The sequence below is a fragment of the Lonchura striata genome, chromosome 1 (genome assembly GCF_050655825.1).
Source record: "Lonchura striata isolate lonStrDom1 chromosome 1, ASM5065582v1, whole genome shotgun sequence".
NCBI classification, from domain to species: domain Eukaryota; kingdom Metazoa; phylum Chordata; class Aves; order Passeriformes; family Estrildidae; genus Lonchura; species Lonchura striata.
The window spans coordinates 25821509-25847071 of NC_140703.1; the positions used below are offsets into that span (position 1 = coordinate 25821509).

The 25563-nt window shown below is 44.8% G+C and overlaps 2 protein-coding genes across 5 annotated transcripts; one reads left to right on the forward strand and one right to left on the reverse strand.

Moving 5' to 3' along the window:
* The first annotated feature begins 1765 nt into the window (after nucleotides 1–1765).
* Nucleotides 1766–12987, forward strand: LOC110480792 (phospholipase A2). 3 transcript variants are annotated; one of them, XM_085591516.1, is made up of 5 exons: nucleotides 2046–4493; nucleotides 4640–4832; nucleotides 5139–5304; nucleotides 9653–9759; nucleotides 12752–12987. In XM_085591516.1, the coding sequence occupies exons 1-5, from the start codon at nucleotides 4473–4475 to the stop codon at nucleotides 12913–12915; spliced, it is 651 nt and encodes a 216-aa protein (XP_085447642.1). In that variant the 5' UTR covers nucleotides 2046–4472; the 3' UTR covers nucleotides 12916–12987. The 3 variants fall into 3 exon arrangements, with proteins under 3 accessions (XP_021404715.2, XP_085447642.1, XP_085447649.1); XM_085591523.1 differs by having other exon boundaries at nucleotides 2046–4470; XM_021549040.4 differs by lacking the exons at nucleotides 2046–4493; nucleotides 4640–4832 and adding an exon at nucleotides 1766–2039.
* Nucleotides 12988–14347: 1360 nt separating this feature from the next.
* Nucleotides 14348–25513, reverse strand: LOC146768624 (uncharacterized). Of its 2 annotated transcripts, XM_085591572.1 has the most exons (5): nucleotides 24327–25511; nucleotides 22629–22730; nucleotides 17775–18218; nucleotides 16094–16235; nucleotides 14348–15033 (listed from the first exon to the last, which is right to left on the reverse strand). In XM_085591572.1, the coding sequence occupies exons 1-5, from the start codon at nucleotides 24358–24360 to the stop codon at nucleotides 14739–14741; spliced, it is 1017 nt and encodes a 338-aa protein (XP_085447698.1). In that variant the 5' UTR covers nucleotides 24361–25511; the 3' UTR covers nucleotides 14348–14738. The 2 variants fall into 2 exon arrangements, with proteins under 2 accessions (XP_085447698.1, XP_085447696.1); XM_085591570.1 differs by having other exon boundaries at nucleotides 14914–16235; nucleotides 17859–18218; nucleotides 24327–25513.
* Between the last annotated feature and the right edge of the window lie 50 nt (nucleotides 25514–25563).

A 25563-nucleotide genomic window follows, 5' to 3' on the forward strand; every position in this document is an offset into this window, starting at 1 on the left:
GTGAGTCTGGTGGTGTGAGACCAGGGGAGGGCCATGAGGATGATAGAAGACAGGCTGTTCGTCATGGGCGGAAAAAAGGCTCTTGGCAGATCTTATAGCAGCCTTATAATACCTAAAGGGGGTTACAAGAAAATTGCAAAGGGCCTTTTTACAGGGCTTGTAGTGACAGGACAAGGAGGAATGGCTTTTAAATGAAAAAGATTAGGCTTGGATTACATATTAGGAAGAAATCCTTTACTATGAGGGCACTGAGACACTGGGACAGGTTTGCTCAGAGATGTTGTAGATGCCCCATTCATAGAAGCATTCAAGGTGAGACTGGATGGCACTTGAAACAACTTGTTTGAGTAGAAGGTGTCCCTGCCCATTGCAGAGGTTTCAAACAATTTTTAAGGTCCCTCCCAACCCAAACCATTCTATGATTCTATGATTCTGTGATTCTATGATTCTGTGTGATTTGGCATTATGACTTGAATAAATGAATAATTACTGTAGGGGGTTTCCAAGGCCAGAAGCTTTGCAGCTTCTCCTGAGCCCCTCTGAGGTAGTGCAGGGCAGGGAGCAGCTGGATGAGTGTTGTGCTGAAGTTGTCCTCCACCCTCTCCTACTGCCAGCACATGGCCCATCACTGGGATGGTGGTGGGCAGGAAACTTCAGGCTGATAATTTGTAATGAGATTTACTCAGTCCTGCTATCTCATCTGCCCTGTATCCCAGGGCATCTCCCAGGATGTACTGTATCTTGAAAACTTGCTTGGTGAGTGACAGCAGCTGCACTGGGGCAGGTCTCAGCAGAAGGGGGCCCCATAAACTACTTGCTGTTGACCTTTGATTTGACTACCAATATGTAGCAAACAAATATTTAAACCCACACCATTCAGAAGGGAAGCACAGCTTTAGCATGGGGAACTCAGGCAAGGGTGCTGCTATAATAATCCTGGGCTGTGCCCAGGAAGGGGCAAGCAGCCCTCTTCCCCTCCTCTTCCACTCCAGCAGAGTATTTCACCCTGCCCACCATGCCCACACCAGGGAAAGGGCAGATGCTCAGACCCCAATAAGTCGAGTGGCTGCTGTACCAAGGAAAGCAGGAGTTTTAAAGCTGTTTCAAGCCCAAAGACAAAATAACTGTGGCCATTCCTCCTGCCCACATTGCTTGTGACCCCGTACAGGCAGAGGCTGCGTGACAAGAGTCGACCTCTGGATTTGGCTGCCTGCTGTGACCCAACTGCTGGTCATCTACCATGGCTGGTACCCACATACTGACGAGTCTTCAAGAAATCTATTGGTGTTAGTCAGGTGCAGCAGCAGGCCAAGAGGGTATTTATCCCTTAGACTGGGGCCAAATTAGCTCTTTTGGTCAGTTTATAATTAGGTACTTGCACTTAACAGTATCCTCTCTGTTGGATTTTTATAGTTTTGTCTTTCCTTTTTTTAAACGTGAAAATAATCAGTCTTAAAATAAAATAATTTTTGAAGAAATACCCTGGTAAGTGATCTATAAAAGGAGAAAACCCTTGCCAAGGGAATGCGACAGCAGCGAGCCCAAGCCACAGAAGCCCCGGTTGAAGGCTTCGCTTTGCCGCAGCTTCTCAGAGGTTAACCAGGGTCTGTAAGCAAACAGCTTAAAGAAGGAGCCCGGCTTAGTGCCTGGGTCTTGGGCTGTCCCGGAGCCCAGCAGCCTAATGCCCTCGCAGCAGCCCCTCCCTCCCTCCTTCCCAAAGGCGATGCTGGGCACACGGAGCCAGCCCTCGCCCTCTCCTCACACAGCCAGGAGCCTTCTCGGGGCCGGGCCGGGCCACGCCGGGGCTCGGGGCATCGCAGGAGAGGCTGCTCCGCTGCAGACGGGCGCAGAGCCATGTGTATATAAAGCCTGGGGCAGCAGCCCGGCAGGGTTGTTTAGTACGACCACACCTCGGCTCGCTTGGCAGCACGGCGAGGCACGGCCGGAGCGCCGGCGGCTGAATCCCCAAGTACCCGGGCGTGGGAGCGATCTGCCCATGGGCCCCCGCCTGCTGCTGGTTCTGGCGCTGCTTCAGTCAGGTGAGTGGCCACCCCGGTCCCTCTGCCCTGCCATGTCTCCCCCTGCCCAGGGACAGCCTCTCCCTTTGCCATCGGCTTTGCGTGTGATGTGGCCAAGTGAGGGGGAAAAGTGTCACCAGACAATCCTCAGCTTTACAGTGGGAGCCTGTGTAAGTGAGCTGCCTGCCTGCCTCACCTCCCAGCCCCAACTATGGTTTCCATAAACTGTAGAAACACAGGTCTCTTTGTTTTTTAATAGCTTTGTGCTACAGAGTTGTTACTATCTGTGTTTCATAGAAATTACTTCTTTTTATACCAGAGGCCATGGAGTGAGCAGTTTTCAATGCATCTGAATTTAAAATAATTTTTTAAAATTCTGTTTACAAAAGCCACAACTGAGTGCTAACAGAAAGCCCCTGCAGACAAAGGCAGCAAAACACTAAACTGGCACATCTGAGGTTATACCTGCTGTAGAGTTTTAAAAGAAAAAAATCACTCTGCCTTCATTTACAGCAAAGGTTGCCATTTAAGCAGGAACTAGTGTTAAGTTGTCAGATTCACCTCTGCTCAGCTCTCTGCAGGTATGTTCTTCTCTAAGGTGCTCCATTAGTAGTTTAACTAAGGATTGGACATGTTGCTAATGGGACATTTGACTAGGAGCAGGCTGTGTGGAGGTTCAGACTATTTCAAGGCTTTCCTGGCTGTGTTGGCTTGGCTGCCTAACATAGAGAAAGCAATTTCAGTTCTTGGTCAAGTTATTAGCTGTGCACCTGAATATTAAAAATGTACTTGCTTGGGCTGACCTCTCAGCTACAGCAGCGCACTGCTGGCTCACAACCCAGACAGCTTTCAAAGAACAGGAACATCAGAGGCTGCCTGGACGCCTCTTGCAGAACACACAGCCCTAAGCTCACTAATTGAGTCTTCTGGACTCAATTTCCCTTGGGGCATTCTCTCCACCTTCATAGCAGCTCTGCACTGTAATTACAGTTCCTTGATCTCCAGAGATATGCCCAGAAGAAGAATGGCCTTTCTTCTTGTGGGTGAGGTACCTTACACCCGCCTCAACTATTTTCAGCCAGTGGCCAACAGACCAAGCCCAGCAGTCCTGGCTTAAGAGGCCAGTGAAAGACAGCTAAAAAAAAAAAAAAAATTCAAGCCATTTGTCAGAAGGCAGAGATTACTACAAAGAAGTTTTTGTCTCCACTGGAATATTTTCAGGTTCTGCAAACTGCAACAGGTTGAAAAAGTATGATTTATACCCCCAAATCCAAAGCAGCTGACTACTTGTGATTTCCCCTGAGAGCTAAGCCCCTTTCTAACTCTGGAGCCTTGCTGTTTAGACATGGAAAATAAGTGGTCTCTTTAGTTCTCAATAAAATCCATCCAATGTGTTTTTAGCATGAAACCTGAACACTCAAGTAGTGTTTAGGTGAGCGGCGCTTACTTTTTCAGGAATGTGCATTTAATCCCCGAGGAATGCCCCAGGAAGCAGGCTGAGGCTGTGCTGAACAGCCTGAGGTGTGGATCCCTGGGTGAAAATGGTGGCACCTGCTCCTGCTGGGGTCTCAGGCTGGGAGAGGGAGCAAAGCCCTGCCTTGTCCTTCATGGGGAGAGACCCTCCTTGTTTTCACTGGCATTTGGATTGGGCTTGGAGGGCAAGCTAGCCCAGGAGATGCGGGAAGAAGCCCAAGCAGGGGGATTAGAGACTAGGTTTTAAAAGGAAAGCAACTGTTTTAATAATAGTATTGAGTCCTTGGGTGGTTTAGGGGATTAATTAGCCCGTGTTTGCACAACACTTTGAAGAGGTCAAGTGTGCTGCAATAGCCAGGGGCAGGTGGCAAAGCAACTTCAGTGGCCAGTTCCCAGCTCCCAGGACTCACCTCCCTCTCCATCCAAGCATGCCAGAAAGTCCCCATTTGATTTTGGAGCAGCTGTGGATAGGTGGGATATGCAGATGTGTTAGGCTTTCAGGCTGAGGATTTTGATCCTTCCGATAGAGCAGTGCAAAGTGCATTTGGTCCTTCACAGTAAATCCAGGCATGAAATGCTCTTATTTGTCACTACAGCACGATAAGCAGCACTGTTTGCAACTGAGCATCACAGTGGTTTGAGTATCAGGGGCAGGGTACTCTTGGTTTCCATAACAGCTACTGCAAGAATGAGCCTGTGCCTTCTAAAAAAGTTCCAAATTAACATGTGAAATCTCGAAACTGTTTGAAAAACTTGTAACTCAAAAATCTCTGGACTGGTTTGGGTGGCCATCCACACACTTCAGCTGACATAGAGCTCCTTTCTTCTTTTTTCCCCAAATTAGTGAGGCCCACGTGTTACGACTTAGGGGGAACATAATAACAGAAGTGGATACAAGTGTTGCCAGCACTTCCAGAGTCTCAAGGGAAAGCTGCTATACACACATCTTAGCTAATGGAGGCACTTTGTCCTTGACAAAGTATGTACTCTACAGGCTCACGGGTGTGTAGCTGTCCCTCTGTGCAGATTAATAGGACTATCAGTATGTTTTTCCACCTGGAAAATGGGTTTAAAGATCATGGGATCATAGGGAAACTTGATAACATAAGAAATCTTGAGCAACATAGAAACTTCATTTCTTTCCACAGAGTCCTGATTCGGTCTGGTTGCCTGGCTGTACTCTGCTGCTTCATGTCTCAGTCAGGACTATAGCTGGAAAACTGTCCCAGGTTTGGGAGCTCTGGGGTGCAGTGAAGCCCAGATGGCCCCCCTGCATGGTGCTGGCACAGAACTTAACAGCTTGGGCTCCATGGTGTGCAAGACCAGGCACACTGCTTCCAGGTGCAACACAGCTGCAATCCCACACTAGTACACCAGAACTAGTATTGAGCTAGTCTGGAAGAAACTGAGCTCATCTGGAGGAAATAGCATGCTTGGGCACTTCTGCATCCACCTTTTGATTATCCCAGATCTTAGGAAAAGCCCCTGCAGAGTAATTTTGGCCAGCTGAATGTCATGACTAGTTAGATTGTCAGGGCTGCACCCAACCAACCAGTCAAAATCAAAACCATCTCCCTTTAAGGAATGTAGGAAAATCACTAGCAGGTATGTTTAATCCTTGTGTGTAACCATGTCCTGTCTTTGCAGTTTGGAAAGGTGCTCTGGGAAAGTCCCACTCACTGCACACTCGAGGAATCATTGAACTGGCTGGAGCCATAAGGTGTGGCACGGGACGCTCTCCTTTGGCATATATTGGCTATGGGTGCTACTGTGGACTGGGAGGACGAGGTTGGCCTAAAGATAAAACAGACTGGTAAGAGAAACCTCAGCTATGTGTCCAGAAGCAGTGCAGATCTCCCTGCTTTTCTCTGTTTGTGCTACTGTGACTCCATTGACTCATTTGCTGCCTTGTGGGCAAGGAACTTAGTATATATGAACACAGTGGGGATTTGTGAGGGATGACCCATGTATCACTTGGGATTTGAATGAGGGTTTAACCTTCTTCTGGATGACACCAAAGCTGTTAGGACCTTGCAATATGTGGGGTAGGCCACAAAGAGGAAACCAGGATGCAATTTTTTGAAAGAACTGAATTGTTTTTTCATAGTGATCACACCCTGCCTGACAAAAGGAGTGTAATCCAAGATATTTGGAGGGTTATTTCACCCAGGTCCTTAAAATGGAAGTGATGGAAATATCATTGTTTATCCTCTTGAAGAAATCCAAGGAGTAATCAAACCTGTTGCCTTCATTGGCTGTTAGTTCACACTGAACTAAAGCAGAACAATAAGGGAGAGCATGGTGTTATTTCCCCTCTTCTTTATTAGTGGGAAAGATGTTGGGCTTGTTATTCCCAACAATTGTCAGAGGTATTGCATGCAGTCAAAGGCTTCTTTCCTGTACTGTGCAATCAGCATAAAGAGAGTAAATGAGAGTAAAGTTAAGAATAGTGGACTCTTGTGTGCTCTGAGCCTGGTATTTGCAATCTTGCCAGATTTGAAATATCAAAGTCAAAGCACACAAGTCTATCTACAGTCAACAGACCAGGTGCTACTAGTGAGCAGGTTCTGCTGTTAGCAGGGGTGAAGGTAGTCTGCAGCTCACTGGGAAGGAAACTGAGCTTTCCAGAATACCTTGCTGATGGATGGAAACATTGCAGGTTGCCACAAAACCAGATTTTGCTGAATTGGAATGACAGGAAAAAGAGGTGGGGGGGAGTGAAGGAAGAAAAGGTATCAAAGTTAAAGATCTCTGTGGGCATGAATGAGAAGATGTCTGTCCCTTAAAACTAATGGAGCTGTCTTCATTAATGCAGTGAGATGTTTCACTCCCAAAGCCCTCTCAGCCCTTTTATTTGTTTGTGAAATATGTCATCTATGAAACGGTCAATATGGGCCTCACAAATGATGAGTAAATACAGTAATATCTCTTGACCTGCTTATCTACAGCAGTGTATGTAAGGTGTTTAATTATTTGTGTTATCCTTTAACAAATTTCATAATACAGCCTTGAAAGTAAAACATGACTTCACTAATTTGGAGAACTGCTTTTATTGAAGGGCTGAGCAGAGTAACTTATTAGTTGCTTTCCACAGAGGCTGAGTAACATCCAAATGTATGTGATCCTGGGAGATGCAAGTAGTCAGCACTCCTGAAAAAGAGAGAGTAAATATAGCCATGTGTTCACCAGCCAATGTTTCTGCTGTTGTTTAAATTGCACAGAGTATTTAAGGATTTTATCCTAAAGGCAGAAAACGAGATTTTGCAAGTGGAAATGCCTCAAAATATCAGATAGTTTGTAAAAGGGAAGCTTGATCCTCTAAGTACATTCATTTTTATTCCTTAGCTGCAATGCTTGGCTGCTGTAGAAAAAATTAAAAGTTTTATTTAGGTACTTAGCTAGGAAGAATCAACAATGCCACACTAGATTTAGCCCTAAAGTTTAATTTTCTGTTTGCTAGAGAAATACTGATATCTGTTACTAAGAACTACTGCAATGATTAGTGTGTTTGAGTACCCCACACCTGTCAAAGTGACCACATTATTTTCCATATTTGCCATTCTAAAAAAGAGTGACAAAACTACTGGCTTTGAGTGACAAATATTTTTTGAAATTATTCACCCCCTTGACCTTCCAGGTCTGTCACAGAGACCCTCACAAAAGGAGTAATTTTCTTGTGTGTAATTCAGTCAATCTGTCTAGACAGGGCTAGAGTGCTTCTAAGCACCTCTGTTTTATATGAAAAAGGAAAAAAAGCCATTGAGTGGGTAATCCTTTTATAAGGTTTATTCCACATACTGACTTTGATGTGGTGTTGTCAGTAATTACTTTTTCCCTTTTGTTCCACTCTCACAGTTCCATCACTTCAAGGCATAACGACATTTTTTCCACACAGAGTTAATCGATTTCTTTCTCCTTCTCCTTTCTGTTCCCCTGGATTGCTGCAGCACCTGTGTTATAAAGTAGGATCTGAGGGTGCTCAGCACTTCTCTGAAAACACCATGAAAGGCAGGGTGCATCTATGACTCATGAAGGCTGGAAAAGATCTCCAAGATCATTTCATCTAACTCTTAAATCCTTGCAAACTCGTAGAGAGATTTCCCCTCTGTGGCAAGGTTAAAGCAAAAGGAAAAGACACACATCAATAAGGGTTCTGTTGATGTGACAAACACAGCGTGACAAATTCTTACCTTATTGGCATTTGCTCAACAGCAGGGGTATGGCCAGCTGATCCCTGCGGACCAGCTGGAGCTGTCTGTAGCCATTAGGGCTGTCTCCTAGCCCAGCCCTGACATGAGCAGGCTGTGGACTAGCCGGGTGACACAGTTGCGGCTTTTTGCCATGGCTGATGACCAGTTCTCTGCCATGGTGTTGGCTACCTCTGTGTTGGTGTAAGTGAATGTTAGCAGGTCATTAAAAGCTTAGCATCACTCTGACCCAGGTGCAGCAAAGGGCATTTACAGACAGGAGGTGACCATCTGAAGGCGGCAAAATACAACAATGGCATTCCTTTGTCTTCATTCCTTGACAGTTCTTTCAGATGTTTGTAAAATAGGAGCCAAAAGTCTTCTTGCTTTGTGTTAGAGCAAACTACCTGTCACCCTGCTGCAGCTGTGGGGATCATCAGGAGGAACTGCTGTAAGGGGAAGCAGAATTGTGCCCCAGATCCTGTGGTTCTACAGAGTTTATGCAACTTCCCCTGGTTTTGCCAAGACAGATAAGGAGCTGGGAGTTCTCACGGCTAGCTAGAGCACCTTTGCTTGTGCAAATTCAGTGCTCATTCGTTTGTCCTTGCCTGATTCACAGAACATCTTTTGCCCTCTACAGTATCTTTCTCACTTCTCCTATCTCTGTCTTTATTCCCTCTGGCTCTCCATAGAGAGCAATTTCTTTCCCTTGGCACAGAGGCTCCTAACACCTCCCTTTGCTCATCTATCTTCACATGGTTCTTCTTCCCCACACTCCCCCATCACTGGCACCAACTTTACCAATTCGGCTACTCACTCCCCAGACCTCACAAACCTGCAGCTGGCAGCCCTCCACCACAGCCTTCAGTGCTCAGGGTCCCATATATGAGACACTAGTGATGGGCCTGCTCTGCTGCCCATCATTCCCCTGAGGATGGATTAGGCTTTGCTGTAGATTCAGGGTTTTTATGTAAAATCAACCAGCCTCAATTTTTCCCAGCTAGTAGAGTGGTTTCTCTGTAGAGTCACAGTGATCTTGCAGGGATGTCTTCTGGAAATACAGGAGAGATCACTGCTCTCTGGCTCCAGTCTCTGACCTTGCATCCTTGCTGAAACCACTTTTCTTATTCAGCAGAGAACATCTCTAAGTGCTGAATATTTTTATGGTGTAATTTGAGTCCCTAAACTACCACAGTAAAATTCAAGTGAGGCCAAGTTTTCTATAAACTCAGAAGTAATTGACAGTGAGAATGATCTCATTAACTAATCCAAATGGAGATGTCATCAGCTGAGCTACTCATCCTCATTCTCTCTATGGTCAGTGAAACACAACTGCACTTTAAAATCTGATGCTTTTCAATCTGTGTTAGATCTCTGAGGCATGAAAATGTGCACTATGGTGCAGATGTGCATAGAGGGAAGATAGGTGAATGCTTCAGATGTAGATGGTTTTTAAGACTCTTAAGTTAACTCATATGAATTTCACCATTGAGACTGATTAATTTGTAGCCCACCCCTCAGAACCTTTATGAGCCAAGGAGCACATGCCAGGTCCAGGTGAACTGAGGAGATAAAGCTTCTTGGTGATACTGAGGAAGGCAAGAAACATCCCAATTCCAAGTTTTGGGATGGGACTAAGCCTAAGCCAGTGAGCCACTATAGCACAACTTATAGGAGCACTTCTGCTCCTTTTCAACCAGATTACCATATGTCTTGACCACACATATTTTCACAAGGGCAAAAGCTCAGAGGAAGAAGCACAGCAGTCATGGGAGCAAATACGGCATTAATGAGCTCCTGAGACAAGCCAGCTTTCCCAGGGATTCCAGAATACTTGCATCATCAACATATGCTTTACTGACAGGCCGGGTGAACATTGCTGTCATGAGCTGTGTGTGACCAAAGCACCCCTGGAGTCCATGCCAACAGGCAGGATGCAGGAGGACACCCAAACTCTCTTTTTCTGTCTCCCAGGTGCTGCCACAGGCATGACTGCTGCTACGACACGGCAGAGAAGGAAGGCTGCAACCCCAAGGTGCAGCGCTACCAGTGGGCGTGTGAGCAGAACACTGTGCGGTGTGGTAAGGAAAGGCTGGCTTCTGTCACCTGGGTTTCCCTCCCTCCCTCCTTCCCTCCCTCCTCTGCAGGTACCAGGCTGACCAAAGAGCTCTGGGGGCCCCAGAGGCAGGTTTGTGTTTGCCAAGCTGGTTTCAAAGCAGCTTTAGGCAATGTTGGTTCTCTTCCAAGCTCCCTGCCCATTCCTTACCTGGAGCTGGGAGGAAAGCTGGAGCCCCAGCACATTCCAGGAATCCTGAGATCTCCCCAGGCTAAAGAGCAGGAGTGGGGGCTGTGGAGCCCACAAGCCATCTTAGTTTGGCAGGGATGTAGATGACTCTCTGGGGACTTTCTACTCATTGGCATTAAGCATGCCTCTTCCCACAGCTGTGGGTCTTCATGGGTGCTCTTTCCATTGTAATTCTGGCCCTTCCTCCAGCAGGACTGTCCACTTTTTTACTTCTAGAGAAGAGCCAGGCTATCTAGCATGGCTGCAAGACAGGTTAAGTAAGATTCCAGCCTGCACCTCTGCCCACTGTGGGGCTCCAGCCTGAAGTCCTGGGGTTCAGTAGGGATTTGCAACCATGCAGAATCAAATGTTCTCAAGCGCTTCAGGCAGACAGCAAGTGTGGGCTGGGCTCAGCTCTACAGCTGGTACCCAGGCAAGAAGGTTTGAAATGCACAGTCACAGCCCGTCAGTGTCTCACACAGTTTGTTTTGACATACACCAGATGACTTGAGTCTTAGAATTTGTCACTTGTATTTCTAAGTCTCCAGAAAGCTCCTAGTAGTGAAATCCATTGTAGAAGACTTTGAAAGTTTGAAAAGAAATTGTGAGAGTAAAACCTCTCCCCATAATCATCAAAGTTACTTGCTAGAACATTAAAGTAATATTTCTACCTTATCAGAAAACCATATTTTACTGGTGCAGTCCTCAGCCTCACGAGCAGCTGAAGATCTGCCAGCAGATAAGGGACGGGACACAGCATATCTGCAATTGCTCTTTTCTAAGTTCCAGAACAATCTAGCAAATACAAAATGCTGGCAAAAGAATGTGTCACTTTAATGTACAACTGCTCTCCCTCCTGCCCACCCATATTTCAATAGCTTTCTGCTAGTCATTTTACAGGAAAAAAGTCCTGTTTCTCTTTGTTGTGAAGGAACAATCCAAGTTGCATATATGAGATGTATCATTGAGTCCATGGGAGTGGACAGCGGAGTGCAGCAGTCTGCAGTTGCTCTGACTTGGCCAACAAGCACAAGTTAAGCAAATTTCATTAATTCTTTAAATGATGTCCAGGCAAGACCTGATGCATCCATCAACTGCTCTCCACAAGCCCTCAGCAGGCTTCACTCCCCCTGATATTCCTCGTGAGGAGGACCAATAGAAATGCTCTTTGAAGGCAAATTTCTTACCCCAGGCTACAACATGACAGGTCTTATGGGGATGTGAAGTTATAATGTCTGATCCCATTCAAACAAAAGAGATGAAGAATTAAATTTCCAGGCAAGCTTGCTGAGCTCAGGGTAATAATGTCCAAAAGTGTCAGAAGCAGAACTGTTTGCACTGTCATTTCAACGCAACAGGAATTAGATGCCAGCTGCCTGACATCATAAATCTGTATCATAAATACAGACATTTTCATTTTCACTTGGAATTTCTCCTCTTTTTGCTACCATTAGGTAGTTTTGTTCCTGGAATGAAAAAAACTGGCAAAACCATATCCTTTAGTCTAGATATGCCATCACCTGTAGGGAAATTCCATTCAGTAGATACCTGGAATATAGAAAAGTTATGGGGTCTGGTCAAAAAAAAAAAAATTTCTCTCAAACAGAAATGTTATGAAGCCAGACTTTTGTACTCACATTTGATGAACAGTTGCTGGCACAGCATAGGAAGAGCTCAAGAAGCAGAGGGGCAAGGAGAGTTTGAGGCAAGACTGGTAGCTAAGGAAAAAGTGGCCCTAAGTCCTCATTAACCCTCAAAAAACTTTTAGCAGTAAATATATGATTATTCATACCAGCTTAGAAAGCCAGGGCTTTTCTTATTTTTGAGATACAGGGCTGAGCCATCAAAGTCCAGTGAAATCTGAAAAAATTCCTATATTCATTCCAATTGGTTTTGGAATGAAGGCCATGTGCACTGGCACATTAAACTTTGCCTTGTGCAGGGTTTTGTGTCTCTTAGATAACCCATGGTAGCAGCCGCAAATAAACAAGGCACTGTGCTTTAAAATAATATTAACCCAACAGCTGCATTTAAACTACCTATAAGTGGGATGAGGTTCATTAACCCAAACTAAGTCATTTGCAATGTAGCCTTCTAAGCTAATGGCTTTGATATTATTCATGGTCATGTAGCCATATATTTGCATTCTGTATAGTTCCATGTATCACTTGGATCATTTTCTTAGCTGCTGGCTCATGAAATTTAGGTACCTGACCATGCTGCAAAGCTCCTTGGCTCCTCTGCTGTGATCAGAGAGAGACAGCAGCAACTGATACAGCAAGAGTAAAGATGCCTGGTGGGTGCTGAAATGCCCTCAGGTTTCTGAACATCTCTCTGGGAGGCTCCTTCTTTCAAAGTAGTGGTTTATTCTTTTGAAATCAGTCTGTTTTGTGGGAGGAGGAGTTAGAGGGGAATTTACCAACTGAGGAATGGGAGTGTATTTTTACCTCAGGCCAAGATAAAATAATTTTCCTTTTTAGCTTCAACTGCTGAATTAAACCCTCATAGTTCATGCAGTTCTAGAGGTAGGGAGTGCTCTGATTTTTATAAGCATTGCCAATTTACATTTAGCTGCTACTTTCTGATACTCTTTGTCACAGTTAAGGTCAGACCTGTTGACAGAGAGAGGGCAGGGGAGGGTCAGATCCATTCACAACACAACATGTCGGTCCTGCTGCCACAGCCTTTGATTCCTAAAGGGTGTTTTTTTTAGGCAATTTTTCCTCTTTAAACTGCTTCTTGCCTTTGATACAGAATCTCGCATCCTCAGCTCACATTTTTTTTTGCAGATAACCTGACAGACCGATGTGAAAAAATGGTGTGCCTGTGTGACCAAGAAGCAGCCAAGTGCTGGGGAGCAGCCCCATACAATCCTCACTTCATCCTCTGGCCAGACTTTTTATGTGGACAGACTCATCCTACCTGCCATGTCAGATATGGGGGGCCAGAATAGTCTTTTTAGGACCTTTCTTCTAACAGTTTGAACCTGAAGGCAGTGGAATAAATTTTTTCCTTGTTTTCCAGATCTAACAATGGTGTGAAATAATTTCTATCAGGCCAGGATTTATGGGGAGGAGAGACAGACCAGAAAGGTGTGGTGGTGGAGTTTTCCTTTCTGTGAGAGAGCACTTGGAATGTATGGAGCTCTGCCTTTGGGTGGACAACAAGCAAGACAAGATCTCACAGGTTAGGAAAAAAGAGCAGACTAATAGGGGTAACACTGTTGTGGGTGTTTGCTACAGCCCACCTGAGCAAGAGAAAGTGCATGAGGTCTTCTCCAGGCAGCTTGAAGCAGCCTCACAGTCACAGGCCCTGGTTCTGGTGGGGGACTTTAACTACCCTGACACCTGCTGGAGAAACAACAGGTGACAAAAGTGGTTAAGAGTCTGGAGTACCTCTCTTATGAGGAAAGGCTGAGGGAGCTGGGTCTGTTCAGCCTTGAGAAGAGATGACAGAGAAGAGACTTCATCAGTGTCTATGAATAACTGAAGGGAGGGTGTCAGGCTCTGCTCGGTGGTGCCAAGCAATGGAACAAGAAGGCATTGAGTAGAAGCTGATGAACAAGGAGGTCCACCTGAACAGGAGGAAAAACTTTTTTACTGTGCAGGTGACTAAGTACTGGAATAGGTTGCTCAGAGAGGTTGTGGAGTCTCCCTCACTGGGAATATTCCAGACCTGTCTGGACACAATCCTATGCCATGTGCTCTGGAATCACCCTGCCTGAGCAGGGAGGTTGGACCAGATGATCTACTGTGCCCCTTCCAACCTTACCCAGCCTGTGATTCTGTGACAGGTAACATACATGCTGAAGCAAAGATCCAGGAAGATCCTGCTCTGATCATGATCGAGATCTCTTTTGCAGAAAAAAAGGGTTTGGTCTGTGGTGCAGTGGGAACATATCTCCTGCTGTCAAATATTGCTGCTTTTTTCCTTTTTTTTTAATCATAGAATCATAGGGTAATTTGGGTTGGAAGGAGCCTTTAAAGATCATTTAGTTCCAATCCCTGTGCAATGAGCAGGGACACCTTTAACCAGACCAGGTTGCTTACAGCCCAGTTGTCTTTTCCCTCATGCTCCCGCGTCACAGCACTGGAGACACTTCTGAACTGTGTTCAGGGGTAAGCAGAGTTACACTGGGCTATTGCAGTTGCAAGGTCAGCAAGGATTTCTGACTTCTGCTTACTAGCAGGCATACCCACACTTTGCGAAACAATATACTCACTGCTCCACAGAGTTCAGAGCTGATACACTGCTGATACATGTAGAAGATTGTCTCCTATATTGGCATGTCACCCAGTCACTGACTGCCTGGGAATCAATCATTGTCACATCAGGAAACAGTGGCTGTGGAGAACATCAGTCATGTCAAGCAAATCTTTCATCTCTCCTTTTTTTTTATTATTTTTTTTTTTTAAGAGCATTAGAGGCTTATATTCAAACACTGCATTTCCTTCTGGCAAGAAAAAGCAAAATCTCATTCTTTCAGCCAAGAGTGGTTCCTTTTTGCATCTTTTTTGCAAGCGTTTAGGCAGGACAGGCCAACAGGACAAGAGCCCCTTTGGCAGGAGGCACAGACAGGTGGGAGCCACTCCTGCATCCCCAGAAGCAATGCTTTTGATTTCCTCGGGTAGGTGCTAGCACTACACGGGCACCTGGAGCACCTGAGTGGTCTGGGCTCCGTCTCTGCTGAAGCTCAGCTGACAAACTGTGAACTGCACCTTTAAAATAAGAACTAATGGCACAGAGAGACCCAGGGTGCCTCATCAGAATCTAAATTCAGAGATATGTGGCCAAAGTAAGTGGAGTTTTGACAGGTAATAATACAAATTTCTTCATAAAAAGCTGCTTTGCTTCTTTCTGGTGGAGGATGGTAAATATGCCACTGTGTGGTTGACAAAGCTGGAGGAAAAAGAAGCTTGCTAAAAAACCCAAAAATGCCAAAGTCAACATGTAGAGGCAAAGGCTTTTATTCCATCTAGAACTCCGGTTTTTTGGCTTACGGGGCATCCGAAGTTGTTCCACCTTGCAGGCTTTGCATATCCAAGCGACTCCTGTAACGCTGCACCTCAAGCTATGCTGAGCAAGAAGGAAATGAGAGAATGAGTGAGCAACAGAGTCAGGACAACACAATAAAGTCCTCCGAGGCTTTCTGGCAAAAGGAGAAGTTGTGAATTCTTAATGTAGAGAGTTTGCAGAGGAATGATGCTGTGTGAGCAGCATCGGCCTATGGAAGGGAGTGCGCTTCCCAGCGAGGGCTGGAAGATCCTCCCCGGAGAGAGAGGCAGAGCCCCCGGCGTGTCCCTGTCCCCGCCACGCTGTCCATCAGGTGGCGGCAGCGCTCCAGTGAACTGCAAGAGCAGCTCTTCCTTCCACCCTTCGGGGAGGGGATGTTTTCATCAGGCTGAGCGAGGCTTTTTTTGAGCACCAGAAGAAGAGGTGCATATCACACGTCTCCTCAATGAATGCAAAAAGTCAGCTGAGCTCGCTCTGAAACGCATACCACATCTTGGGTTGCTCAAAATGGGAACTAAATTCGTTTCAGAATGCAGTGTCAGTCTCCTCAAATTAGACCAGATGGCAGAACAGAAAACAGCAGGCGAGCTTTTGGGTACATTGGCCTCTTATTGGGGCATTTCTTTGGCTCATGTGTGGTGAAAATGTCTGGTTTTCCCAACATTATCAGCTGATTTAATAGAAGATAGATCTTTAAGTAGGGCTTTAGAAACCACACCTCACACACCTAAGCCATCATAGGCTTTCTGTACACAAGCATTGCAAGAATACAGATGTAAGCACAAAGTTGGCAGGAGGAAGAGCCATCCTTCAGCATGAACATAAAAGGACTGAATGAGTCCTTGGTCTTTGTTAAAAGAAGTTGCAGCATCTCATTGAAAAACTCTTAGTCCAAAGTGGCAATTAAAGAAGATCCTATTATTCTCTTTATAGGTAACTCATTAGGCCCATTGGTAAAGCTCTACCCAACATAAACAAAAAATTATTTGAAAAAGTGATGGAACACAGAACCAGCTCTGTTAGAGTTTGCCTCACACTGCTTATTTTCTGAACCAGGCCCCATGTCTGAGCAGAGGTAAGTAAATGTCTAATTTGTCTTTCAGTTAAAACACAGGTACCTTTGGTGAGACTCTTGTCTCATGCAGAGGATGCACTTCCTCAGCTGGGGGGTTAAAACAACGATCAGAACAACTATGCCACCAATACCAGCTGCCACAACGCCAATGATTGTTCCAATGGATTCTTCTATACCAAACAAGCCTGGAGGAGAAAGGAAGGCAGAGATGTAAGATGTTTTCCAGACAAGTATATGCAATGCAGCCAGCATATTTTTTGCAGTGGCTGCAGAGGAAGCTGCTTACTATGATCATGCTGATGTCTTGTCTGACATGAAATCCCTTCTACACAGGAGAGTGACTTGCACTACAGAGCAGTATTTTTTTCATTCTGGTGTAGGAACTCCTAAGCAGCATTCCTAAGCTGCTATGCTGTCTGGTGCTTCAGAGACAGGGCAGCCCCATTGCCCCAGAAATCTCCCTCAATAGCTATCCCTCAACTATAAGGTGGCAAAAGAAGTTGCTGCTTGAAGTAATGGGACTCATGCCTGTATACTTTATTTTTGAAAGGAAAAAAAAGTACTTTGACAACCTCGAGAAAGCCATTGATCTGCCTATCTACTTCCAAGGGAGAACAGCAGCAGAGAGCAGAGAGAGATCCACTGGAGTATATTCTTTGACTGACTGCTTTTGGGACTGTTGTATGACAGAGATGGCATAGTGCTGAAATTATACATTTCATCATCTCGGGAACACAGGAAGGCAACTATGCTGGACATTTCAAGAGTAACCTGTGCTACCGAGACTATGAGATCAAGCCAACAGGAGACCTCATTAGACACATGGCCAAGCCCTGGCAGAGGGGCACAGATTGCTTGCTTTAGTGTTACAGTTTAAACTGAGTAGTATTATAAAAATTAGTAACTCAGGCTCAAAAGGCCAAAGGCTTAGTGAATCTTGGTGAGATGGGAGCTTTGGTGATGAAAAAGAGGAAAAACGGCACTTGCATAATTTACTCTTGAAACAGGAGGAGGTATTTTTTGTTAATTAGATAATAAGATAATAACCCTTCTAATGTGTTGACTTTTTGGGACTGGAATCTGTTTAGCCTACATAAAAGGAAAGTTTGACATTTCCAGCTGCTACAGACATAGCAATTTACCTCTTTACTTAATATGCCTAGTGTTTATCTGTGAGGCTAAGAAAACATAGCATGGCACTTCTAATGCTACTTTAATGTGAATGAAGTTAATCAGAAATTATGTAACGATCATATGCTATATGATCCTCGTGATTATCGTGGGATTATGTCATTCAGAGTTAAGGAATGACTATGCAAGTTAGTGGGTTGGAGAGATATAACATCCAAAAAAAAGAGGTCTAGAGCTGTTCCTTGAGATGGTGCCTTGTCACCTGTCACTCATGGGGGTTCTGCCAGAGCTGTGAGTACAAGGGGAACTTATCTGACTGCTTCATTCTTTGCAGTGGCTTAATTTTTATTGAGAACATTATTCCTTCTTTTTATAGTGTAATATAATACATGTGATTGTTTATAGAGACAAGCTAATGCATTTTAGCTGGCCTGACAAAAATAATGGGAAATGCTATAGAGCAATTACACTCCATGACACCAGGTCCTTAATGCCAGAGGCCAAACAGGCCAACTTCTCTCTTTTTGCAAGTGTGCAGACCAGCTTTGGAGGAAAAACAAGGAGAAAAAAAAATAAATAACTGCAAGTATTACCCAGAGCCCTCCTGATCCTGAGCTTTGTGCCATCTCCTGTCACCACCTTCCCGTCTGGAAGTGTAACCTCACAGAAATAAATACCATGGTCACTGGTTGTCACATTGAGGATAATCAGGGAAACGTCCCCTTGGGACAAGTCTCCACTCGTGAAGATCCTGGAGTTATTCGGCAGGATGGTCACATTCTTTTCTAGCAGGTCCATCTGCCCCTTTTCATCTTCTTTGTACCACTTCACCATCAGGTCAGTCAGGGAAGAATGCTGTGGACTGTTAAGATGACAGGTCAGGACCACAGTTTCACCCTCTTTAGCTTTCTCCTTGGCTGGTGTTTGAGTCACCAAAAGGTTCCAAGGCTCAGGTGTCAACAACAAAGGCTGTGCTGTTACATGAATCACAGCTGCTGCATTCTCCTTGTTTGCACTTCCACCAGCAACTCCTACATCTGTACCAGGGAAGAGAGAGAAGAAGACAGCTGAGGGTGATAGGATGATAAATGTCCCTGCTGCTCCTGACCTCTAACCAACAGAAATAATGGCTCCTGGAATTAGCATGCGCAGGCAGTCACTGTTATGATGACAGGGATTTTCTTCCTAGTTTCTGCTTAGATTATGTTCTTGTGTACAGACAGGTCTTTTCCTGAATATCAGCTCCTTTCTACTGCCATACTAGAGGAAGGAAGATTAATGTCATTGTCTAATGGCTTTGGGTGAAATTTAGAGTCCAGTCAGCCCCATTTCCATCTGCAACACTAACCTCTTTCTTCCCACCCCAAAAAGTCTCAGGGCCTAAGGTTCCTGCCTCAACTGCTTTTGAGGCAAAGCAAAAAATGCATGTACAGTTATACACTGGCAGTTCTATTTTAGCAAGGACAGTGAATAAGTGTGCATCTAATGCAACTGCCCACATCCCAAAACCTAATGTGATTCTTAGCATTTTTGGCATGCGCTTTCAATTACAGGACAGAAAATCTTGAAATCATGGGAAGAATCTCAATTCCCAGAGACTGAACCCCTAGCAGAACCCATCAGCAGTCTTGGGGACAGAACATCAGCCTTATGCACGTGCTGAAGCTGAAGGTGGCAACTATTCTATGTGAAGGGACTGTCTCCAGCTAACCTTGGTTAGAAAAACATGAACGTGTCTGTAGCAGACATTTCAATCTGCCTTCTCATACTCAGGTGCTAATCATAGTATCATATCCTTGAGCTAAGTGTAGTGAGAGTGGATCTCACTTCTGGAAAAAAGCCTGGACACAAAAAATGAGAGGAATAGTTGGTGTATCAAAAAGAGGGAAAAGCAAACATAAAAATAATCTTTTGTCAAGAAAGAGTTCGGACCAATTTTTGGAAAAGGCTCTTCTGTTGTTTTATTTTCTTCAAGTGAAATAGTCTCCCTTCGAGCTAGTTGGTGTCCTCTCCAGGACTGCAGACACTTCCTGAATGAAGGTCCTGATTTTCCATTGTCTTGAGTCTTTCATTGATATCCACAGAGTGTGAAACGCTATTGTGTGGGTCTGGTAAAGCATCACAATGACAATTGACACTCTCTGCTCAGGGACAAATGTCTCGAGGCAATAGAAAACCAAACCCCTTTATGATCAGTTTGAGAGTTACTTGAATGGCTCCTCCAGGCATGCTTGTACACAAAAATCACAGTTGTATTCATAGTTGTTTTTATTTATGACTCATATGGGAGTAGAAGATTTCTGTCAGCAAGCATGGCCCCGTTGCTCTGGGCACCTTACAAAAGGCTGGAGTATAGAGCTTACAGTTTAACTATGAAACAAGAGAGAACTCATGGATGCAAAAATACAGGAGCTATAAACTGGATGTGAAACAGAGCACGTGAAACACCTTATGAGCTGTTTGGCACTCTGTGCTCTTACCTCAAAGTGAAAATTTTTGCCTTAGAACGAAAACACCAATCCATGGGAATTGGAAGCCTGAGAATTAGGTACCCAAACATAGTTTTGAATCTGGTCCCCTAAAATTAGTAGTTCTCATTAAAGGTACAGGGTAAGATATTATCCTTCTGTTCTTATGTTATCTCACCAATAAGCCCACTGGGGCTTCTTGGGGAAATCTGAAGTCCAGTGTGAGAACCCCAGCCTTGTTTTGGGGCCACATGTGGTGGTGAAATTCCTCCTCCAACCCGTGCTTCCAAAGAAAAACTCCGCAGGCTTAGCTGTTCGGTCTCAAGGCAGTTTATTGCTAGTTATCTAACAGATTATGTTCTTGGACTGCAGCTATTTGATCAGTGGCCTGGGTAGAGGCACACACACACCCTGACATCCTCTCTATCTGCTGTCTTCTTCGTCTCTCTCTCCGCCCAGGGTTGCTGCTATCTTTTATAAGATATATTACGTATAACATGTTTACAATTATTCCCCAATACCTACTACCTACGTTGCCAAGTGTTTTTCTACTCTAAACCAATCTGTGAGTGCCAACATCACCAAGAACATGGAGGTAAGGAAGAAGAAGGAAGAAGGATGGGTTCAGCCCACTTTCCTCCATCTTAGAACTTCTGACCCCCATGTACAAAGTGAAAACCCCCCTGTACATGTGCTAAAACCCCCCGTACAATACTAAAAAAATTTCCCCTCTACTTCGTAACTACTTATACTATACTATCTAACCTTTTGTGATTGCTTGTTCCACCTCCAAAGTTGGTAATTCATTCCATGGCTCAAACTCAAAATCACAGTTGTTTTTCAGCTGTCTGCCAGGGTCTAAAATGCTTCTGACCAAGGCCTGGAACCTCTAAAAATGTCTGAGAGACATTTTGAGTTCCCACAGTCCAGATCTTCCCTGTCCAATTAGATATGTGTATTAAGGCAACAGTCATAAAAATTGAAGTATCTTGACAAGATACTTTGTAGAAATATAAAGTATAATTGAAACAACTGGCAAAGCTCAACATATTACAGTTTTTGTGCATAAAATACTCTGAAGTTATCTGTTTGGTTATTTATTAGAGTGAATTTGAGCAGTTTCATAATGAATACTCTTTTAAAATCTCAGATTGTTAATAATTTTCTCCACTGGATAACTGCTGCTTTAGCTAGTGTGTGCTACTGCTGCCTTCTTTTCAAGGAATGGCCACAAAATTTCTTCTTTGCTACAAGTATTCCAGTCTTGCCATATGAACACCTGTAACAGAACTGTAATTTTTACTTCTTTCAGTTATGCAAAAGGTATACATTTTACACAGACACTTAGTGACAACAGAGAATGTAACTGAGTAGGCACAATGTGCTTTGATGTTGCCTCTGTTCATTGTGAGTTTTATATGCATCTCCTATCATGAAAATAACTGGCCTCGTCATCTGTTTTATTTCCACATCTTTTATTTAATACAAACCATGTAACTTAGTTAGGAAGATTAAAACAGGAGAGGAATACGCTGTCTTGTTTCGTCCCAGCTCCCTTTGGGGGTTTCAGTGAGAAGGTCACAACATTGCCTCTATTTTTCTCTCTTTCTTTTCTTTCTTTTTATTTTTTAAGGCTGCAAAACTGGAACATATTAGTTCAGTGGTATTCAATTACACAATGCCCTTATCGTTTTGGCATCTGGGAGCATACCATAGCAAATGCTTTGCTGACTCTGCTTCAAAGCTCTTTTAAAGTCAATTGCTTCATTAGCAGAGTGATGTGCCCCTTGTCATGTGGGTTGTGGGGCTCAAGCCCATGGAGAGGGGTGCAAGGCTTTGTGCTGAAAGCACTTGAGCTAGACAGGTACAAGAAATTCAGCATGGATGATCTTGTCTAGACCTGGACAAACTATTAGATGATCTAATAGGTCATTGTCATATGAAGTCCTTAGTTCACGTCCAGTTTTCAGCCACGAGGGGAGAAAGCTCTCAGGGACTCCCTGCAATGTGGCAATGTGCTCTGGATTTGGCAGTACTTATAGGGCACCTACTAAAGCCCTCAGCCTCCCCTTTATGTAATCTGTAGGTTGATACTTCCCCATATAGGGCCATATAAGACCTGCAAGTGAGAAATATGCAAGGCAGGCTAGAGGAGCTGGGGTGTCAAAAAGAAATAATAAAATATAGCTGCACTCTCTTCCTGTCCTGGAGCCTCACTTAAGTCTTTGGTGCCTGCAGTAAATCCAAGCAGTCCTGCAAGCTTCTTCTGCCAGCTGCCAAGAGCATGGTGGAACCAAAACAGTGTGTGGAGGTCAGTGCAGAATTCTACCTTTCCAGTTTAGCCTCCTCTCCTACACTCACACTCAGTAGCTGGAGGAGGGGTTGAGGGCAACATTGGAAATAGGGCACTATTTCCAACCTGCAAAAAAACCTTCTGCTGATGAAATTACTGTCTTTCAGATGGTTTTCTTTGCTTTAGATCTCAGCTTCACACTCATACCATGCTGGTGCCATGAAGGTGCTTTACAAGCTGCATTCAGCTCCCAGCCATCTATGAATAAGTGATCAATGACTGCACATTGCTACTTTTAATTTATATGACTTTTGCCCTGGGCTAAAGTTGGCTCTCACAAACAGATATGAATAACTACCTTGTGACAATAACTGGTGGCTAATGCATCAGAGAAACAAAACAGAAATGAAGCTTCTAGGAATGATGAGACACATCTGGGGAAAGATAGGCAAATACACTCTTTCTGAACATTTATACTAGATAAACAGGAATGTATCTAAAGAGAAAAGTATGTTTTAATGCAATGTACAACACTAAACACAATTTCCCTGCACCCTGAGGAAGCCCTCAGTTGAAAGTTGCATTTTGAGGGGAAAAAAAAAAAAAAAAAAAAAAGAACTTTTTCAGCCAAGCTTCCAAGAACAACCTATATTTCTTCTAATTAAGGAAGATAGTTTAGTACTCACCCGCAACCAAGAAGAAGATAAATGAAGACACTACAGATCTATAGAGTTTCCCAGTGTGCTGGCTCATGGTCACTGAAGTACATGGCCTCATCATCTCTCCTTCTGGTAGTATGGGTAAAAAATATGTGTGTATTATAGCAACAGGACCTCACATTCTGCCTAGTGAATGTCACACTTACTAAAGTTACCACAGCTTTGAGCTCACAGTGCTCTGCCTGCTCCCTGGATGAGAGCCACCACGTTGCAAGTGACAACAATTACTTCCCCGGTGGCTGTTCTGATCTCTCCCTGAGAACATGTTGAAAATGCTCTGAGAGCAGAGGGAAGATAATTCATTGTTTTTCACTTTTGGCTTTTATAAACCACAACTTTGGGCTGAGTATAGAATATCCAGAGTCTCCAAAGGAGGTCTCTCTTCTGCTGAACCCCTCCCAAGTGATGGTGAGAACACAAAGAGTATTGGCATAATTTTCTGAACAGCCAGACTTTAATGCACCACATTATCACCCTAATGCACCACAAAAGAAAACTTCAGGAACTCAGTATCTTTGTGGCTAAATGTGTATGATGTTTACAGGTTAACTGTATTCCCCAAAGTGTTTTTTTTTTCAGTGCAGAACAAATAATTTTTCTTCAAAAGTTGACTACTTAAATTCTATTTATATTTAAGTAGAGCTTGTCTGTGCAGTTTGGGTGGAGAGGAAAATTGCTGGAGAGGGCAGCCCATCTGCAAAACCAGCAGGTGTGCTCTGAATTAATCTGTGTTTATAGAAGGCCCACATAGAGCAGAACCCTCTGAGAGGAGCTACAGCAGCTCCAAGCCTCACTTGTACCACCCAGCTCTGCCAGCCATCCTACACCTGTACCAAGCATGGGCTATTGTCACTATTTGGCTGACATCTCTTTCCTCAACTACAGGATTATAGATTATGGCACTCTTTATCTAATGATCTTGCATATCTTCAAAACTCTCCAGGTAATGGAATTATGCTTTAGTATCCAGTAAAGACTCAATTTCAGAACTCTTAGAGCACAATGCAGCTGAGAGATGCCCGAGTATTTCTGCTTTTATTTGCATTTGAAAGCAAAAGAACCCACAATTGATTTGCTAAAGTTGGCCGACCAAACAATGTCAAGAGGAACAGTCCATTCCTGGAGTCAGTAGTTGTCACTGTAGCTTTGGTATGCAGACCCCAAAGCAGTGGAAGCAGCGAAAGCAGGATGGGCTAGTGGGAGAATGCAGAAAAGAACCTAGAAGGCAAATACTTCTCTGAAATGGCTTGAGAGAGTGCGAAGGCCTGTGATTACCAGGCAGGAATCATATTAGGAAGAAAAGTGGGACCAAGTGCAGTGCAACAAAGCACTTCAGAAGGAAGATAGAAGTTTGTGAGGGTCTTCTGAAGGACGTACTGCCAAAGTGTTAGTGAGCAAAGCCAAAATATCCGTGAAAGGAAAAGTTAGAGGAATCAAAAACAATGAAGAGTTTGATGAGGGAATAACCAGTAGTCAAAGGTACCTGGCAGATCAAGAGGACTTTGGCATGAGTTACTGGTTTAGAGTGCTGATTGTGACTGTGTGTCAGAAGAGTAAGCGTGCAAAGATGGATCTGAACCAAAGGCAATCCAACACTGTCTTATTTAGACCCAAGTACTTGATGTGCTTCAAAAAACCCCTTCAAGTGTGTTGTGATGGACATACCACCATTGTTTCTGCAAATGCTGTTTATGTTCATGTCATCCAGAACTAGGAATTGTCTTGTGAATCCTCCATTAAGTAGGTCATGCCTGAGCCAAAGTGCCAGGTCAGCCAGCTGTTAACTGAGGAAATACAAAGGAGGTTGGTTAGTGTTGCTGGCAGCCAGTGGTTGAACATGAAGCTTCTCCCACTTGGAAAACCCAGTATGATTCAGTTTTTGGACAAAAAGAAAAATAAACTGAGTGTTGTTGAAAAAAGCCCACAAAATTCAAGTTTCAAGTGCAAATCAAGAAAGCAAGGAACAAAAATGAAACAAACCACACATTCTTTTTCACACTCTTGTAACTTTTGGAGACTTGCAGTTGCTTGCATTAACGCTGTCCTGTCTGGACCAACAGCTGGGAGGCCGTGTCACCCACAGGGGCTTTGGGTACTTTTTCTAATGTAACAGTGAACAGGCATTACAGGACCCTGAGATGTCCAAAGGGAGCCTCCAAACATTTCCCAAGGAAGGGGTAAGAGAAAGGGGACAACAGGCTGCTTTATTCATCTGTATATCCATCCATCCATCCATCCATCCATCCATCCATCCATCCATCCATCCATCCATCATCTACCAGCCAACTACCTAGCAATGTGATTTCTTTGCACCTCACAAGGCTCTTCTTCCTGTGAGGTGAGCTGACAGTGCAAATCTGCAAGCCATCGTCGCCTTGGTGCCTTGGTTGGGTGCCCCGATTTGAGGAGCCCTCCGGGTGCTCAGAGCTTGGGGCAGAAAGCACTCAGCAGCTTCAAAAACGAGACCCAGGTTTTCCTGGGATGAAACCTCCCTCACTGACACCCTTTATACCACCTCATTCTCCGCTCGGCCCGCAGCCAGCCTTCCCCCTCTCCCCCAGGAGCGGCCTCTCGGCAGTGCTTTCCGTGGAATGCCACGACCCCAGGATCCGGGAGCCGTTTCGCTGCCCTGCGCTGTTTAACCGGCTGCGCTCACGGAGGGCGGCGGGCGCGGGGCTCTCCCTCGGGCAGGAGGCAGCGAACGCCGCCTCCCCCGCAGCCGGCAGTTTTCCCCTACTTCAGCCCTCAAACTTTCCACCGGCGCGGAGGCTTCCCAGTTAACCCTTGCGGAAGCCGCAGAGGGGCTGCCGCGGCCCGACCAGGAGGGCACCGGAGGCGCCGCAGCGCTGTCCGCCCCCGTGACGGCCCCCCCTGCTCGGGAGCAGCGGCACCGCTCGCCCCC

Excerpts from the sequence above, each read along its gene's own strand:
- LOC110480792 (XM_085591516.1), top strand. The coding sequence starts at position 4,473 with ATGTACTCTACAGGCTCACGG. Across the intron at positions 4,833-5,138 it reads ACCAGGCACACTGCTTCCAG|TTTGGAAAGGTGCTCTGGGA; the intron begins GTGCAACACAGC and ends CTGTCTTTGCAG. Across the intron at positions 5,305-9,652 it reads CCTAAAGATAAAACAGACTG|GTGCTGCCACAGGCATGACT; the intron begins GTAAGAGAAACC and ends TCTGTCTCCCAG.
- LOC146768624 (XM_085591572.1), bottom strand. The coding sequence starts at position 24,360 with ATGAACATAAACAGCATTTGCAGAAACAATGGTG. Across the intron at positions 16,236-17,774 it reads CAGGATCAGGAGGGCTCTGG|GCTTGTTTGGTATAGAAGAA; the intron begins GTAATACTTGCA and ends TTTCTCCTCCAG. Across the intron at positions 15,034-16,093 it reads AGACAAGAGTCTCACCAAAG|CTTGAGGTGCAGCGTTACAG; the intron begins GTACCTGTGTTT and ends TGCTCAGCATAG.